The 17,600-nt window shown below is 39.3% G+C and overlaps 1 protein-coding gene across 10 annotated transcripts in view; it reads left to right on the top strand.

The window, feature by feature from the left end:
- Positions 1–17,071, top strand: part of ZNF800 (zinc finger protein 800) — a 188,101-nt gene extending 171,030 nt beyond the window's left edge. For 9 of the 10 annotated variants that reach the window (XM_058724399.1, XM_058724402.1, XM_058724400.1 and 6 more), the window contains one exon: positions 13,165–17,071. In XM_058724399.1, the coding sequence (XP_058580382.1) occupies positions 13,165–13,351 (187 nt within the window). In that variant the 3' untranslated portion in view covers positions 13,352–17,071. Of the gene's footprint in view, positions 1–5,173; positions 5,703–13,164 lie in introns of those variants that run through there. The other variant, XM_058724410.1, reaches the window with a different exon arrangement.
- The last annotated feature ends 529 nt before the right edge of the window (positions 17,072–17,600 follow it).

Consider the following 17,600-nt stretch of genomic DNA (forward strand, 5'->3'; position numbering starts at 1 on the left):
TTCTTTCTCATGGCCACGTAGTACTCCATTGTGTATATAAACCACAATTTCTTTATCCATTCATCAGTTGATGGACATTTAGGCTCTTTCCATAATTTGGCTATTGTTGAGAGTGCTGCTATAAACATTGGGGTACAAGTGTCCCTGTGCATCAGCACTCCTGTATCCCTTGGGTAAATTCCTAGCAGTGCTATTGCTGGGTCATAGGGTAGGTCTATTTTTAATTTTCTGAGGAACCTCCACACTGTTTTCCAGAGTGGCTGCACCAGTCTGCATTCCCACCAACAGTGCAAGAGGGTTCCCATTTCTCCACATCCTCTCCAGCATCTATAGTCTCCTGATTTGTTCATTTTGGCCACTCTGACTGGTGTGAGGTGATATCTGAGTGTGGTTTTGATTTGTATTTCCCTGATAAGGAGCGACGTCGAGCATCTTTTCATGTGCCTGTTGGCCATCCGGATGTCTTCTTTAGAGAAGTGTCTATTCATGTTTTCTGCCCATTTCTTCACTGGGTTATTTGTTTTTCGGGTGTGGAGTTTGGTGAGCTCTTTATAGATTTTGGATACTAGCCCTTTGTCCGATATGTCATTTGCAAATATCTTTTCCCATTCCGTTGGTTGCCTTTTAGTTTTGTTGGTTGTTTCCTTTGCTGTGCAGAAGCTTTTTATCTTCACAAGGTCCCAGTAATTCATTTTTGCTTTTAATTCCCTTGCCTTTGGGGATGTGCCGAGTAAGAGATTGCTACAGCTGAGGTCAGAGAGGTCTTTTCCTGCTTTCTCCTCTAGGGTTTTGATGGTTTCCTGTCTCACATTCAGGTCCTTTATCCATTTTGAGTTTATTTTTGTGAATGGTGTGAGAAAGTGGTCTAGTTTCAACCTTCTGCGTGTTGCTGTCCAGTTCTCCCAGCACCATTTGTTAAAGAGACTGTCTTTTTTCCATTGGATGTTCTTTCCTGCTTTGTCAAAGATGAGTTGGCCATACGTTTGTGGGTCTAGTTCTGGGGTTTCTATTCTATTCCATTGGTCTATGTGTCTGTTTTTGTGCCACAGTTCTTCCTCTTAAGTATCATAGAAAAGAACAAATTATAAGGATACACAGAAGTGCAATATTAAAGCACACTGAGGAGTTGGGGAAGGCTTTTCATAATTCCTAAATTCATTCTTGAATTGTGTTTTGAAAGAGGCAGAAAAACTTCCAGGTGGGTACAGACACATGAGACCACATGTAGACCAAGGGAAGGAAGATGAGACAGAGTGATGGCCAAGTCAAGAAAGATCTTATGTACCAAGTAAGTAGTTTGAATCAAATTTTCAAGATTAAGGGTAGTTATTGAAGGATTTTAAGCAGGGGTATTTGATAGCATTGAGGAGATTGAATTGGGATAGAGAGTAAGATTTGTGGTGGGGAAATCAAATAGAAGCCACTTTTAGAAATCTAAATAGGAAGTGATAAGGGCCTAAATTTAGGTAAGGCAATGAAAGTGAGGAGACAGATATGGACACTATAATTATTTCAGAAGTGTAATTTTCCAGGCAGTGGAGGTGAATAAGGAATGTGACTGCCAGGTTTGGGAATATTGGTTAGGCAGGTGGGTCAGTCCATTCTTCAAGGTAGGAAACATAGGAGGAGGAACATTTTCTGGGGAGAAATGTTGAATTAAAGTTTAGATGTGTTGAGTTTGAGATGCTTATGGGACATCTCACTGGAGATGCTTAGTAGGACTAGGAGATACAGACTGGAGGTCAAGAGAGAGATTTGTCCAGAGACTTGAGATTTATGAGTCATTAGTGCACATATATTTTAAGCCATAGGTTATGAAGAGGTTGCAAAGAAAGATAAATACACTCCGCATATCATACTATTTCTCACATTCTGGTTTAGTGTGTAAGTTAGGTTGGTGCCTTTCTATTTCAGTTTTTCATTTGGGAAATGATGTTTGACTAGCACTGATTCTCTGCTCCAACCACTACCACTCTCCACTGCCATTTATACAGTCTATAATATAACTTACATTTGATATTACTTACTCTAAGAAATGCTGGGTAATTAAATTGTAACACTATTAGGCAATGTGAACGAATTTAGAGGACTTTAAAAAAATCTGTAAGACGTATTTTAAAAGATTATTTTTAGAAAGGAAATAACCTTCTTAAAATAATAAAACAACCTGTTAGTGTTCTGAGACTGAACAAGGTGTGTTTGTTGAGTTCCATACCTTTCATATGTTCGGGATTTGTTTGTGAGTTAGTCCCTGTGCTTCTGATCAAGGCAGAAACTATTTCTGAAAACTAGGAGGAAGCCATGTCACTAAACTAACAGAATCTGACATAATCCATATGATAAACTTAATTTAGTATCCACAGCCAGATTCTAAGGGGGGAAATATGCTATTAAATATTGAACAGATGATTGAAATATATTGATTTTATTTTGCCAAGCTACATTTTTTTGGATGGGTCAATATTTAAGATAACAGTTAAAAGCTAGGTCCTGCATTGTCATATATGTTCCTGTGGCCCTCACTGGTTTCTCCCAATTTCTTCTCACTTCTTTCTGAAGGGAGAACCTAACAATGGAACTTTAGATCTTGCCATTTAGATAGCCGCTAGAATTCTCCGCAAGTGGAGGTTTTTGTCCCTTCAGAACTGACATGGAACAATCTGTTTACCTGGCACGGACCAATGGATGTTGAGGAGAGTGTGTAGAATGAGTTTTAAGAAGTCAGCCCTGCTTGGGGCTGAAAGTAATGACGTTGTACTGTAAACCATTTGAGCTGTCCAACTTTTGATTAACTTTTAAAATCTGCCTTTGAAAAAAAAAAAAAATAAAATAAAATAAAATAAAATCTGCCTTTGAAGGGAAGGATTCCTGGGAGACTTTCTGTGTCAGGTTTTAATAGAGTAGATTTATGGATGAGTTAGGACCCTTAAAAACTAAAGTCAATAATAGAAATGCTGACAGACTTGAACTAGAAGAGGACAGCTATAATAAAACAACATTTTATTATAACCTTATAATCTATAGTAAAATGGGGGGGGGGGAACATTTAAAGTTTTCTGTTCTAATGTTTTGAAAATGGTTTCATTTTCTTGTTATTTGAACTTTAATAATGGGCATTAGCATAAACTGAATATCCATGTCAAAACAAGGTACATTGCCATAGCATAGAATTATTTTAAAGTGGTTTTTTTGTAATGTTTATTTTCTTTTTTTGAGAGAGAGAGAGACAGGGTGAGTAGGGGAGGGGCAGAGAGAGAGGGAGACATAGAATCGGAAGCAGGCTCCAGGCTCTGAGCTGTCAGCACAGCCTGACGCGGGGCTCAAACCCATGAACCATGAGATCATGACTTGAGCCGAAGTCTGATGCTTAACCGACTGAGCCACCCAGGCGCCCTGTGTAGAATTATTTTAAATCATAAACTTTTAAGACTTGTTTCAAATCTTTTTTTCTAAATAAATTTGTTTCTAAACATTGCTTTTTTTTCAATATACCCATTTTCACCTCAGTAAGTCACTAAAAGATTATTGAATAAAGGTATTTCGGTACTTGAAAGTTTGTAACAAAAATGCAGAGTGGAATAGAATTTTAGAATACATATTGTCTGCACTGAGGACTTCATTTGTTTAATAACCTTTATATTTGTTGATATTCTTTCTTGCCCCGTGCCAACATTTTAGACATTTTGTGTAGAAATTTCTTACAAGATTTATCATGTTACCAAAAACGCACCCAGATTCTTTATCCAGAAGATAATGAATACCTTGAAGTTATGCCAAAATTAATATATTAAGTGGTTAAACATTATTCTTTTAGCTTTACTAGATCACTGGGAGATAGAAGGTAGTGTTTTGCTTTGTTTTGTGTTGTTTTGGCATTCCTTCTGATGCAGTAAAATCCACAGCACTTTATTTCATCTGCTAGCCCCAATTCACAGACTCAATCGATAGAAAAGTAAAACTGGCACCTCTTGATTTCCCGGTTTTGTGTATCTTGGGTGGAGCTGACTCCTAAGTGTGTGAAGGTTGTGGTAGGAAATGATGCTAGGTACTCGCAAGAAAATACTGGAAGAGGGTTGCCAAACATTTTCTCATACCTCAGCGCCCTGCCCTATTAAAAGTTGCATCTTAGATGCATAGTGATCTTGTATTTAGCCTGTTCAGTCACTTTTGATACAGTGCTAGTGTGTCGTCACTCCTACGTAGTAGGAGTCTGCAGAGAAAATTTGGCAACCCTGATTCTCACGTGTTTGGCAAAGTTACCATTTAAAATCAAAGTATGATTAAAACTAAATTCATCATCCTACTACGAGCGCCGACTTGGTCCATGCTGCCATCATCTTGTTGCTTATCACACAGGGTTCAAAATCCTCTTTCTTTTGTGACTCTGTTCTTGACAGCTCCAACCCATGGTGACCTCTTCCTTTGATGAACTCACAACATTTACCTTACCACTTATTATTCACTCTCACCCTGTGTGTTACTATGGCATCATTATTTAGAGTGTGCCCCACGATTAGACTCTAAGCCCTTTGAGGCCCAACAGTTTTTCTCCGCAGCATGTGGGATAATGAATGAACGGATCCCCAGGCCTCTTCCTGTTTTCTGTTCCCCAGCTGTCAGTTTGGGTGTCTTTTCTGTCACCTCTTTGTGTCCTACTTTGGTCTAAACCTTCTATTGCTCTCCTCTTGGCTACTCTGGTTCTGTTAGTATCTTGTTTATGAAGATTATCAATGATTTTGGGAGATTCTTGGGCTAACTTTATGGGAATAGGAGGTGATTTTTCAGCTTTTTTTCTTAGGATCCATTTTTAAACTCTACTGCAAAAATTCTACCTTTTTACAATTATTTTTAATATTTGTTCATTTATCAAGTATATTCTAGGAGTCTATATCTTGGAAGCCATAGTTTAGATATATAAAAAAGGAGGATTAACCTGAAAGAAAGAAGAGAAACATTGTTGCCAAACAGAAAGTTTATTCTCAGACTCTTTTGCTTGCTATGTTGCCTTTTTTTTTTTATAGCCTCATGGGAACAGAGCAGGCGGAAGTGTAAGTAATTACAATATTGTGTTATATAAGTCACTGCAAAGTAAGGCTTATAGTTATTTTTTTTTTTTAGCCACCTGGCATTTTGTATATGCTGTTTTTTGAGCCATAATTCTGTTGAATTGCAGATGGGGACTCTAGAGATTTAGCATACCCTCATTCTAAAGTGGAAAAAGTTGAGGTAAGTGGTTGCACAAGGTCACATGTGTAGTTAATGAAGAATTCAGGAATAGAGGCCAGCTATCTCTCAAAGATTAGTAGGTAATAACACATACATGTAAAAAAAAAAATAACAAAAAAACGGTACTATGAGGTGTTCTGTGAAAGGTAAGTTTTCCTCCTATCCCATCTCTCATTCTCTACCCCAGAGTCAAATTACCAGTTTCTTGGGCTTTCAAGAGCTGTCCTATGTATATATAACCATATAAATGTATACCTTCCCCTTTATGCAAATGGTAGCATGTTTGTATACACTTTTCTGTACCTTGCTTTTTCCCCCCACTTTTTCACATGGCAGTATGTCTGAATTTTGTGGACACTGGATATTTTTATTCTTTGGTCCATGAACTTTCATGTTACTATATTGTCTATCATTTAAACAAATAGTTTTTGTTCATATGAATGGACAAATTATTAAATCATTTTTTGTTTCTAGTATACATTGAGTTTCTTATGTGACCATAATGTAGTATTTCACATCACTTTCAGAAAGAGATCATGGTTATTGATTTATTTTATGGTATATGTTGAAGTTAAAAGATAAGTGAAATATATATAAGAATTATTACTGCTAGTTACCAATAACAGCTAATTAGGAAATTTTCATTTGAAAAAGAAGTGACAGGTAGAGTTTTCAGGGAAAAGATCTACCTTTAGACTTGTATAAAAATCTTTCTGGTATGTACAAAAATCTTTCTCAGTGCCAGTGAAAGGCAATGATGTTATAAATACCAAACCACAAATGTTTATTTTCTAAATTTTTAAATACCTTTTTTTCCATTTTTTAGAAAGATTTTATTTGTAAGTAGTTTCTATACCCAACATGGGACTTGAGCTCACAACCACAAAATCAAGAGTTGCATGCTTCACCGACTGAGCCAGCCAGGCGCCCCTATTTTCTGAATTTTTAAATCTCCAACCTCATATGCAAATAACAGAAATAATTTTTCATTTGTTTCTCAAAATGGATTGTAACTATATGTGTTAATCTTGATATGACTCATGATCATCTGTATAAAAATGTATTCTTAATTTTGATCATTCTGGGTTTCTCTTGCCTAACTTATGTATCAGTGCAATTATTGCTTTATTTATTAGAGATTAATGGGGCCTAAAGAACTCCTTCATTTTAGATCTTTTCAACCAAACCATATCACAAAAGGCAAACCCACTAAAAAAAAATGTGTCCCATGCCAGATGTCCATGATAGGATTTATAGAGGTTAAGTATTTATATTTGGATTTTACTTTAGATAGACAGTAATCCTGCATTCTCCCTAAAGGTGGCAGTACTTCTCAATGCATTGTTTACTGAGTAATTCTGTTTGAAAACAGTATTAATTATAATTCCATTACTGATTGGAAAAAAGTTAATCATACTAAAAGTATATTTTCGTAATACTTTCACAATAGTTAAGATTTAGTAGTAGAACAAATAAGATTGTAGTTTTGAGGTTTATAGCATTAGTGCAGCTTTTATGTGTATTATCTTCAAACTGGACAGTTCTGATTGCATTCAGACTTTGGAATTCTTGGTGTAAGATTGAGAGCTAAAGTCTTGTCAAAAATTGTGATTAAGTCATGGTAGAACCTTGCTATATTTCTAGGTCTCTCTTCTATGGAGATATTATCAGGAAACAAAAACTGACAAAACACCCCAAACAAAAACCAGAACCCTTAAATAACTGTGTCTTGTGTGAGACATGGGAATTTTTTTTTTTTAGTGTTTTTTTTTTTTTTTATGTTAAGAAAGAGCACACACAAGTTGGGGAGGGGCAGAGAGAGAGAGAGAGAGAGAGAGAGAGAGAGAGAGAGAGAGATTTCAAGCAGGCTTCACGCTCAGCCTGCTGCAGGGCTTGATCCCACAACCTTGGGATAATGACCTGAGCCAGAATCAAGAGGGGGATGCTCAACTGACTGAGCCATCCAGGCACCTGGGAAATGTTTTGATATTTATTGTTTGGTATAAATTTATATGTCTAAATTTTACTTGAATTTTTTTTCCTTAGTTGGCTAACTTCTTTGAACAAGTGAAATAAATACTTATTGGTGCTACTAAAAAAAAACAATCTTGGGGCACCTGGGTGGCTCAGTTGGTTGAGCTTCCGACTCCTGATTTTGGCTCAAGTCACGATCCCAGGGTCATGGGATCAAGCCCCATGTCGGGCTCCACACTGAGTGTGGAGCCTGCTTAAGATTCTCTCCCTCTCTCTCTTTCTCTCTCTCTGCCCCTCTCCCTTGCTTGCACTCTCTCTCTCTCTCTCTCTCTCTCTGTCTCTAAATCAGTCAATCCTCAATCTTGAGCCTTTTCTGCTGTAAAAACAAAGCTCTGAATTCACAAGGTGGTGCCCTGGAGTCTGGAGAAACACTATGTTTTGTCCTCCTTTTTCCATCATTTTCATTCCTAAATGGTTCGTGTGTGCGCACATGCGCGTGCGCTGTATGCATGTGCACATGTATGTGTTTAGTATGTGTTCAAAATCACATAGCATTGTAGTTTGAAGATGGTGAGCAAGACAGAGCAGGCCAGCCTCCCCTCCAGGCCTCACAGGTCACTTTGACATGGCTATTACTTTCTAAGGCTGGCCTTGATTATTGGTTGATCTAGCAAGGTGACTGGGTGCTAGAGAACTGTGTCATCTAACGAGCCTCCTAGATACTGGTGTATAAATATTACAGTGCTAGTTTTTTAATTTGCAGGGAGAGGTATCAGATGCACTGGCTTCTCATGTTTATGGCTCAGTGTATTTTCTCCAAACAGGCAAATCTACAGTCTACTAAATTGTAATCAGAAGGTTGCTTGATGGGCATTGAGTCAGCTCACAGTGACCCAAATCAGCAAGTTCTGGTAGTGTGATGCATTCATCTTTCCCAAGGAATATATTTGCCACTCAGACCAGATGTTCAAATTTCAGAGCATCCTTTTTACTAGACCAGGCTGCAGACAGATGGCCAGCTTTTGATTTCTTGATTTCTTTTCTTACATAGTTACCATGGACTATCTCCTTTAGCACCTTTTTTTCCATTGGAGTTTAATAAATTTGCATTAATACCTATAAAACACTTAGCCCAGTGTCTGGCATACAGTAATTAAATAATAACTAATATTAATAAGTATAACTGGTGTTGAGTTCAGGTCACATTGATACTTGTAATATCAAAGTCAGTCTTTTGGGCCATTTCTTTAGATGACTGATCTGTCTCATCTTTTACACTTTGAGCTATTTTCATCCTTTATTCTTTAAGTCTTTTAACTCCTTAATTTCATTTACCCTTAATATGGAATCCATCAGCTAATTAGGACAATCCTTTTTAGCTCTGAATGACTTTGCTACCATTTTGTTTTTGAGACTTTCTTTTTCAAGTTTCAGTTTTTTGCTCCCAAATACCTCATTCTCCACAGTTCCCCATCTGCAATGTGAGTCTATTAAAAGAGATGATCTTCAAGTTACTGCTTAGCTCTAGAATATGTATAATTTTATATCTTATTTGAACAGATGATGTTTCAGTTATAGCCCTTTCCCTCTAATCATGCTTACCTTCATTTCAAGCTCTGCTTAAATTCTTTCTCATAGAATGTAAAGTTATTTTGAAAATGGTAGCAGCATCTGGATTCTTAGAATAGCAGGATTGCCATGGAATTGGGAGGTAATGGTTGAAAAACCCAGAGGGAGAGGTACGATGGTGGTGAATTCAGCAGTTGACAGTGACGTTACAGGTAGGACACACAGCTGGCGAATCAAAATGTTTTGTATGGAAATGGGTACAGAAAGGAACAGATGAGTTGGTCACTGCAGCAACAATGAGCATTGTCAGCCTTCCCCTCTCCATCCATCTGGGGATCAGTTATTCTTTTAAGAGTGGCAGAATGATTTAGGAAAACAGTGGAGACATTGCCATAGCTTTTTCTGGTATTCGTAAAAATACAGATTATGGTGCATTTTTGAAGCTGGTGGTCTCAGAACCACACTTGGAGCCAACAGTCCTGGGTAGTTACTGTTGTGGGAGTTCAGAAAGTGGAGAGATCATTTCAGACTGTAATGATCAGGGAAAGCTCGTCGGGAGTGGCTTTGGTCTGGGTCTTGAGGGGTGGAAAGTGTTTGAATAGACGTAAGGAGGGAGAAAACGTTTTTTTGATGGGTGAAATGCCAAGAACAAAAGCATAGAGGTGAGAAATAATCATACATGATAGGGGAGTGGAGTGGTATAGAGTTTCTTAAATATGGTCCATGAAAGAGAATTGAAGCAGTGCTTCTGTCAAATACCACTAACTCCAGAATTAGAAGAAAACGGATGCTCTGCCATTTTTGTTCAGCATGCAACTGGATAAACTATTGATGCCTCTCAGTGCATCAAGCTTCACGTTTTCATGTGCTCCCTGATGCCCTCAAGAAAGAATTCCATTTTAGGACCCTTTTTGGACATTGGAAAGACTGTCAACAGTTTCAAAATAATCCTGTCTTTCTCTCTCTCTAATATTCAAATGGAAGAAAAAAAAATACTAGCACTCTGAGGGCAAATGTGCACCCATCATATCAGGCATACGTCATGGTTTTCCTGCTTTGATGAGGGAAGGCTAGCCACACGTGACTGTGTCTCATTACTTTCCGTATCAGCTGCTGTCACTACCTTTCCAACAGGTACTACCAAGAAATAGGAACAGAATATGATGTTTTTCTCTACTAGGCAGAGGTTTGCTGCCTTTCAAGAGGTCTTAATTTAATTTGAAAGCAGGGGAAATAACATTACTTGACTCTAGGTTGAAAGCCTTGGAGGAGGGGTTCGTGGGTGGCTCAGTCAGTTAAGCGTCTGACTGTTGGTTTTGGCTCAGGTCATGATATCACGGTTGGTGAGTTTGAGCCCCGCATGGGGCTCTGCACTGGCAGTGAATAGCCTGCTTGGGATTCTTTCTCCTTTTCTCTCTGCCCCTCCCACTCTCTCTCTAATAAATAAACTTAAAAAAAAATTTTTTTTTAAAGTGTTGGAGGAATTTAGTGTTGCGGTACAGAGGTAACCTTAACCTGACAAAGCGTTCTTTGGAATTCTGCTTGGGTTCTGTGTACCTTTGGGATTCAAAGATTTCACTGCTTGTTGCCATGGAGAAAAAAGTTCTAACTGATTATCAAAGAAGACGTACGTGTTGCTGTATCAAAGACCATATCATAATTTTACTTCAATAAGCCAAATATAATTGAAATTTACTACTGAGCAGTTAGAAGCTTTTAAATTAATTTTCTTCAGGAAGCCATTTTTCTTTTACGAAAAATAACAATATGAGGGAGGTATAATCCTTTGTAAATATTGTTTTTTATACATTGCTTATGTTCAGGAAATCAGTTTCCAGTGCAGTGAAATAAAGTATATGGGTATGCATTTCTGTGCATAATTCTGGAGGACAAAGCCCATATCTTTAATCAGAATCTCAGACTGGTCTTTGATTTTCCTGAAAGGCTAAGAACTAATAATTTAGCTAGTGTGAAGACAGTGGGATGCTGTGGATGAATCTGAGCAAAGGAATCATGGGAAATTAGAAAGCTCATGCGAAGAATGTGAGAAATAAAGCTTTGGCAGGACTGAAGGGTGATATAGGGATTCAGATTAGGTCCAGGGTCTGAGTTATCCTAATAATCTGAAGGCAGTTTTCTAGATAGAGCTTCTCAAAGGTAGGAACCCTCAGTAATCTTTTGGTCTTAGTGTCTAAGCACAGTACTGAGACAAACAGTACTCAAAAATATCAAATTAAATAGACTCACTGTATGGAGAATGAAAGACGATAGCACCAAAAATAAATGCTCTTGCGTATCTGTATTCAATCCTGTTTATGTTAACTGATTTGGTGAAAAATAAGGTTTTTGGAGAAGAAATGCTTTATTAAAAAGCTCATAAACCATCTTTTTGTTCAGGAACAGTTAGTTAATACAAACTTTTTGGCCTCTCAGGATTTGTTCTCTGTAAATTTTATTTCTGAAAATCTTTTACTAAAAGTATGCCTCTAGACATGATAATTTTATCCAGTACCTTTAGAGAGAAGGAAACTTGCAGTATGGTGTGGTTGAGTAGGTCATCACTGATTTAAGCACTATTGTAATAAACATCTAAACTTGGATTTGTTCATCATTAAGTAAAATCAACCTGACAACTCTGAGGTCACTTCGGCTTAAAATATCATTGGAACTTCTCTCTCTTAAAAATAAATAAACATTAAAAAAATTTTTTTTTAAAAAGGGGCTCCTGGTGGCTCAGTCGGTTAAACGTCCTACTTTGGTTCAGGTCATGATCTCACAGTTTGTGGGTTCAAGCCCCGCATCGGGCTCTGTGCTGACAGCTCAGGGCCTGGAGCCTGCTTCAGATTTTGTCTCTCTCTCTCTCTCTCTCTCTCTCTCTGCCCCTTCCCCACTCACACTCTGTGTGAGTATCTATCTTTTAAAAATAAAAAAACATTAAAAAAAATTAAAAATATCATTGGAACTTATAATGTATCTTGTATCAAATTAACAACACAGCCCTGGAATCCCACCCCTATATTATATTAATATAATTTTATGGTCATCTTTATGCATTTTCCTGGGACAAGGTTTAGCAAAAACCAGGCTTCCTAGGTATTAATGACCGCTAAAAATTTAAATGTATTATATTGGAAGACCAAGATGTTTAGACTAGTTCATTGTAACATTTTAATTTGGCTCCCACTAAGTTCTTTGAAGTCAAAGAGACAATTATTGAATATGTTGTTAAAACGTTGGTATTCTGTAAAACATTTGTTCCAAAAATATGTTTTTTTCTGTTTTTAGTAAACTTTGTGTTCCCAAGTCTAACAAACCAAATTAGGTTTGTTAGAAACCCAGAAAGCTTTTTTCCCTCCTTTTTTTCTGAAGTAGAAATGATTACTAGAGTAAAATAAGGTATAACTTCACAAAAGACACTGCTTATGCAGTTAAATATTAACTGCGTAATATTTAAGAGACAAGCTGCTTTGTAATACTCTGATGTACTCATTACCTTTCAGGGAGATAAACTACTGGGGACCATCCATTCATTCTTAAAACCTGATGTCCACTAGTTTTCTAAACAATACGATTCTTTTCAGAAATTTGACTTGGGAGAAAGAATGGGAACATAAGAAGGGAATAAAGTTTTATTAAGTGTATTGTTTATTATAAAAATATGCTTATTGTATACAATTTGGGAAGCATATCAAGATTACCTGCGGCCTCATCACCTGGAGATGACCATTTGGGGTTTTTGTCTCCATTATTTTATACACGTGTGGTGTGCTGTGTATGTACACACATAAGTATACACCTCTCCACACACATTACAAATGGGGATGAGAACTGATTTTTTCATTCCGTCTAGTATAAATACTTTCCCATATGATCAGGTATTATTTCCCAGCATTATTTCGATAGGCTAATATCTACTCTAAGAAAGAGTATAATCCGACTGACATCTTACTGTTGGATATAGGATAGTTCCCGTTTTTCTTTAAATTTTTTCTTTAATTTTCTTCGCCTTTGGTTTTTTTTTTTTTTTTTTTCCTGTTGTAGATACTGTACTGAACGCCCTGTATGGAAATTTTGTACGTATTCATAATTATTTCTTAGGGGAAAATTCTAAAACGAGAATCGGGTCAAAGTACGAAACGATTTAAGGGTTTTGATACGTTTTCTCTAATTGCTAAAACACATACGCGACTTCAGCCGGAGGCCGTTTTCCTCCGAGCGACACAGGTTTCTGGGCGTCTGCGGGACAGACAACCTGTTGGGCGGAAACGGCATCGCGCGGAGTTCGGGTTTGCGGCGCCCGGATTAGCTGGGAGGAGCCGGCGCGTGTGTCCCGTTTCTAACCGGCGTGTCTTTGTCTTTCTCCATGGGGACCGCTGCCGCCCGTGCGGGCCGAAGCCTCGGGAAGCCGTCGCCCCGCAGCGCCGCCGCCCTGCGCCCGGCCGCCCCGGGGAGCCGCTGCCCGCCCGCGGGCGCCGTCACCACGCGCCAGGCCGCCGCCAGCTGCCGCGCCAAGCTCCGCGGCGGCGCCGCCCGGGAGCGCCAGCACGCCGCCCGCGGCCTCGGGAAGCCCGCGCCGCCGTGAGCGCCGCCGCCCGGCCACCGGCGGGACCACGCCAGCGCTCCGCACCGCCCGAGGACCTCAGGCGCCCCCGCCGCGTCCCGCCTTCTTCCCCGCGCGCCCTGCAGACCGTCCCGGGCTCGGGCAAGTCCGCTCCGACGGCAGCGAACTCCGCGGTGTGCTCAGCTGTTCGCAGACCTCCCTTCACCCGCTCGCTGTGACCGAACCTGGCTCGCCTCACAACTCTTGCCCACGAAGCCCCTCAGGAGGACCGTGTGCCTTAGGGCCGGCGGGTCGGGAGGTTGGCCTCCTTGCTAGTCTTTGCTGCTCTCCGAGCGTAACTTCCTCATCCTGCCAAAACCCCGGCTTTTTTTTTTTTTTTTTTAAAGAATCTTCCCACTGGACGGTAGCAACCTCTTTCCCTCCTTGTAATTTATCCACTTCCTAGGCAGTTTCTTTCGTTATTAGTTCTTCAAAGGCCAGCTCCCGCTTTAGTCTTCTTCACCTCAAATCCTATCATCAACAAGCTCCTCCCCACCCCTGTCCCACTGTCTGCCAGAGATTGGTTTAGTGAGTGTGCAAATCCCCGATGACTGCGGGGTCACCGACACAGTCTGGAGTGTGTAATGCGTAACTGGTTGAACTCGAACTCCAACATCCTTGTAACTTCCCTCCTCGTAACTTCATCCCCAGTGACCATTTCTTCCCCTAGGAATCAGTCCTTGCCCCCATGGTTCTAGACTGCATCCCGGGAGATCCACTACCGGGTTTGCACTGAAGCCATGCTCCTCCTGGCTACTCCCAGTCCCTAACTGAGCCTCGTGTGGGTATTTGTGATGGTCCATTCATGTGACATGCAGGACTCCTCTAAGGAGCAGCTTTGTCTCGGGGACTCCTCAGCAGCCTGGTTGAACTTTCTTAGAGCCGCGCTGCGTGCAGTCTAAGGCTCTTCTTGCTGGATCCCCTTCTTTCATAGGTGTCAGACTTGCATTATGGTATGAAGTCCTTCCCCTCCCTGCTCCTGTTTCCTTACCTTTCTCCTTCACAGATGTCCCCTCAATAAAACTCTTGCAAATTGAAGGCTGCCTTGGTGTCTGCTTCTAGAAGGACCTGAGCTAACAGGTTCTCAGACATTCCACTCTGATCATCTTCCTATCCTTCTGGATCCCTTGTTTACTGACAGCTAATTCATTAACTTCATTTTCCCCACTACCAGCCCCTGTTCTAGATTCACTTCCTTCCTTGTCTCGCCTGGATGCCACGGTCCATCATTATAATCCTTGAAATATAGTGCTCTCAGCAATCTTTAACCTCAATTTCTTCCAATTTACTTTCCCTGTAAACTCCCAGCTCTGGACAAACTTTACCATCTGCCTTCCATGGGCTTTATTGGGACAACTGAACATTTTCTTTAAGAAAATCACACAGTGCAGTTAGTTTCACTTTCAACTCATGATTTCCAACCTCAAATTGGTGCTGTTGTTCCCACTGTAGTTTCAGTTTCCCACTTCTAATGCATATACCTTTTCATCTCTCCTCAAATTTTCTGATCCCTTCCTACCTGTTTACTTCAAACTTCCCTTGGAAAAGAGAAGATACTGCATAAAAACCTCCTCATCTTCCCACCACAAAACCCTCCTACCCTCCAACCTCCCAACCCAGCTACCTTGGTAACCTCCTCCTTCCTTTTTGTGACTATGGAGGAAATTTCAAATTCCAGCCCCTCTTCTTGTGCTCTGGATCCCATTCCCTGTCGCCTTTCCAAGGACTTTTCTCCTTAGGTTTTCCCCTTTCTCTCTTCTACATCATCAGTCCCTGTCTTGAATGGATCATTCTCATCTCCCTGCAGACATGTTCCAGCGTCCTCAATCTAAACCACGTCTTTCCCACCAGTAGCCATTTCTCAGCTCTCCTTCGTAACCAAACTCTGTGGAGTTATCTTTATATATTGTCTTCATCTAATCTTCCAATTGCTTTCAATCCACAATGTGACTCCCCTTGCCCCACCACTGAAAGTGTCCTTGTTAAGATTACCAGTCACTTCCGTGTTATCCTAACAAAGGAGGATACCTTTCTGTCCTCACCTTGACCACTCTCTGCTTTTTAAATGTTCTGTCTTCTTATCCAAGGCACTGTTGTCTCCTGGTTTTCCTCCTCCTTCACTGCTCAGTGTTATACTTCTTCTGCCAGGCTTTGAGAAGTTGAGGTCTCTCACCTCCATTCAGCTCCCTCTTTTCTTTCCATGTACTTTCTCAGGACAGTCTTAACAATTTCCATCCATTTAAGTACTGTCTTTGTGCTAAAGGTTTCAACTTTGTTTCCCCCCTTGACCTGTAAATTCTAGACTCTTTCTAATTGTTTGCTTAATATCTTCCTTTGGATGACTCAGATCTTTCAAACTCAACATGTCCAAAATCGAATTCCTCATTCTCATCCCAAACCTGTTTCCTCTCACCTTCTCTATTACAGTAAATAGCACCGCCGTCCAACAACCAAGCTCGAAACCTAGGAGTCACCCTTGATCCTTTGATGACTTCTTTTTTACATCAAATAGGCCAGCATAATCTATGAGCTTCATCTCCAAAATACACCTTTAATCTGTCTGCTTCTTTCCATTTTCAATGCTATTATTTAATCCTGATGAGTATTTTTTCTCACTTGATTACTGTGATCGCCAGTCATACCTATTCTCTCTGCTTCTACTCTTGACCCACCACCCACTTCGGCACATTCTTGGTAGAGTGGAAACAATGATCATAACTTGAGTTGAGTAAATTGTTGCTCACAGGATAAAAGCTAAACCCCCTGCCATGGCCTACAGAGTGCTGTGTGAACTGACCCTTACTGTTCTCTCCACCCCCAACCATGCTCCCCTCTTTATTGCCCACTGTGATGCAGCTGCACTGGTTCCTCCAACATGCCAAGATCTATTTTGCACCTCAGGGGCTTAGGAAATGCTGTTATCTCTGCTTAAGCTGCTCTCCTTGGCTGTCCTTTATGTGACACTTAAATACATCCTGAGAAAGCCCTGCCCACAGCATTGCTTGAAAGTAGTCCTCACCACTCTTCTCCCAGTTTTTTGTTTGTTTCCTTCATTACTCAATCCCTTTTCTCAATTTGTAACTTTATTTATTTGTCTATTTACTTTTTGTATGTGTGTCTGTTTCTCATTCTGGAATGAATGAGGGAAGAGACTGTGTCTGGATGTCTAGATTCTTCAACACTGTATGTCCAGCCCCTAGCACAACTTGGCACATATCAGATGCACAATAAATACCTGTTGAAGGAACAAATAAACACCTTTGCTAATTTTTTAGTTGGGAGTTCACTTTTTATTGATTTCTAAGAGCTCTTTATATATTAAAATAATCAACTATTTGTTCAATATGCTGCAGACATTATGCCCCTTGTCATATATGTACCAATTTAATTCATGATGTCTTTGATATATAGAAATATTACATTTTCCATTTAGATAAATCTATCTTTTCTTTCATGATTTCTGCTCTTGGTGATATGTTTTAAAAAAGTCTTCTCCATCTCAATGTTATATAAATATTTGTTTATGTTTTCTTTTCTCTTAATTTTTAAAGATTGAAATCTTTACTCCAAATGGAATTTATTTTTGATATAGATGTGATTAAGGCTCTAACTATTTATTTAGTTGTTGCATCATCGTTTATTGAAAACTCCCTCTTCCATTGTTTTAAACCACATTTACCAAATATTAAATTCTTAAATACACTTGGAGTGTTTTCTGGATTTATTGTTTGTTTGTTGGTTGCCTGGTAGTCTTCTCTATTCCTGAGCCATGCTGTTTTAATTACTGTCATTTCATAATTTGCCTTATTATGTGATTAACTTTTTAATGGGGCAAACATTACTCTTCTTTTTCAGCTCTATTTGTGAATTTATTCTTTCAGATAAACTTTAGCTGTCTTTCAGTCAAGTTCCAAGAGAAATTCTATTAGCATTTTGTTTAGAATTGCTTTAATGTTATAAATTAATTGGAGGAAAATTGCCATCTTTGTAATATTAATTTCTCCATTCAGGAACTTGTCACATGTCAAGGTTGTTGAAGGCTTCCAAGGTATATACCAAGGTATACGAATATACCAATATACAATATACCAAGGTATATTCCTTGGTAATTTTGTAGGTCCTCCATATTTCTTGTTAATCATTAGATATGCCATATCTTTGTTGGGGTCATTTTCTCTTTATGTTTTATAACTGGTTGCTCCTTGTAGGCTCAAGCTATTGATTTTTGGTA

Source organism: Neofelis nebulosa, chromosome 4 (genome assembly GCF_028018385.1).
Source record: "Neofelis nebulosa isolate mNeoNeb1 chromosome 4, mNeoNeb1.pri, whole genome shotgun sequence".
NCBI classification, from domain to species: Eukaryota; Metazoa; Chordata; class Mammalia; order Carnivora; family Felidae; genus Neofelis; species Neofelis nebulosa.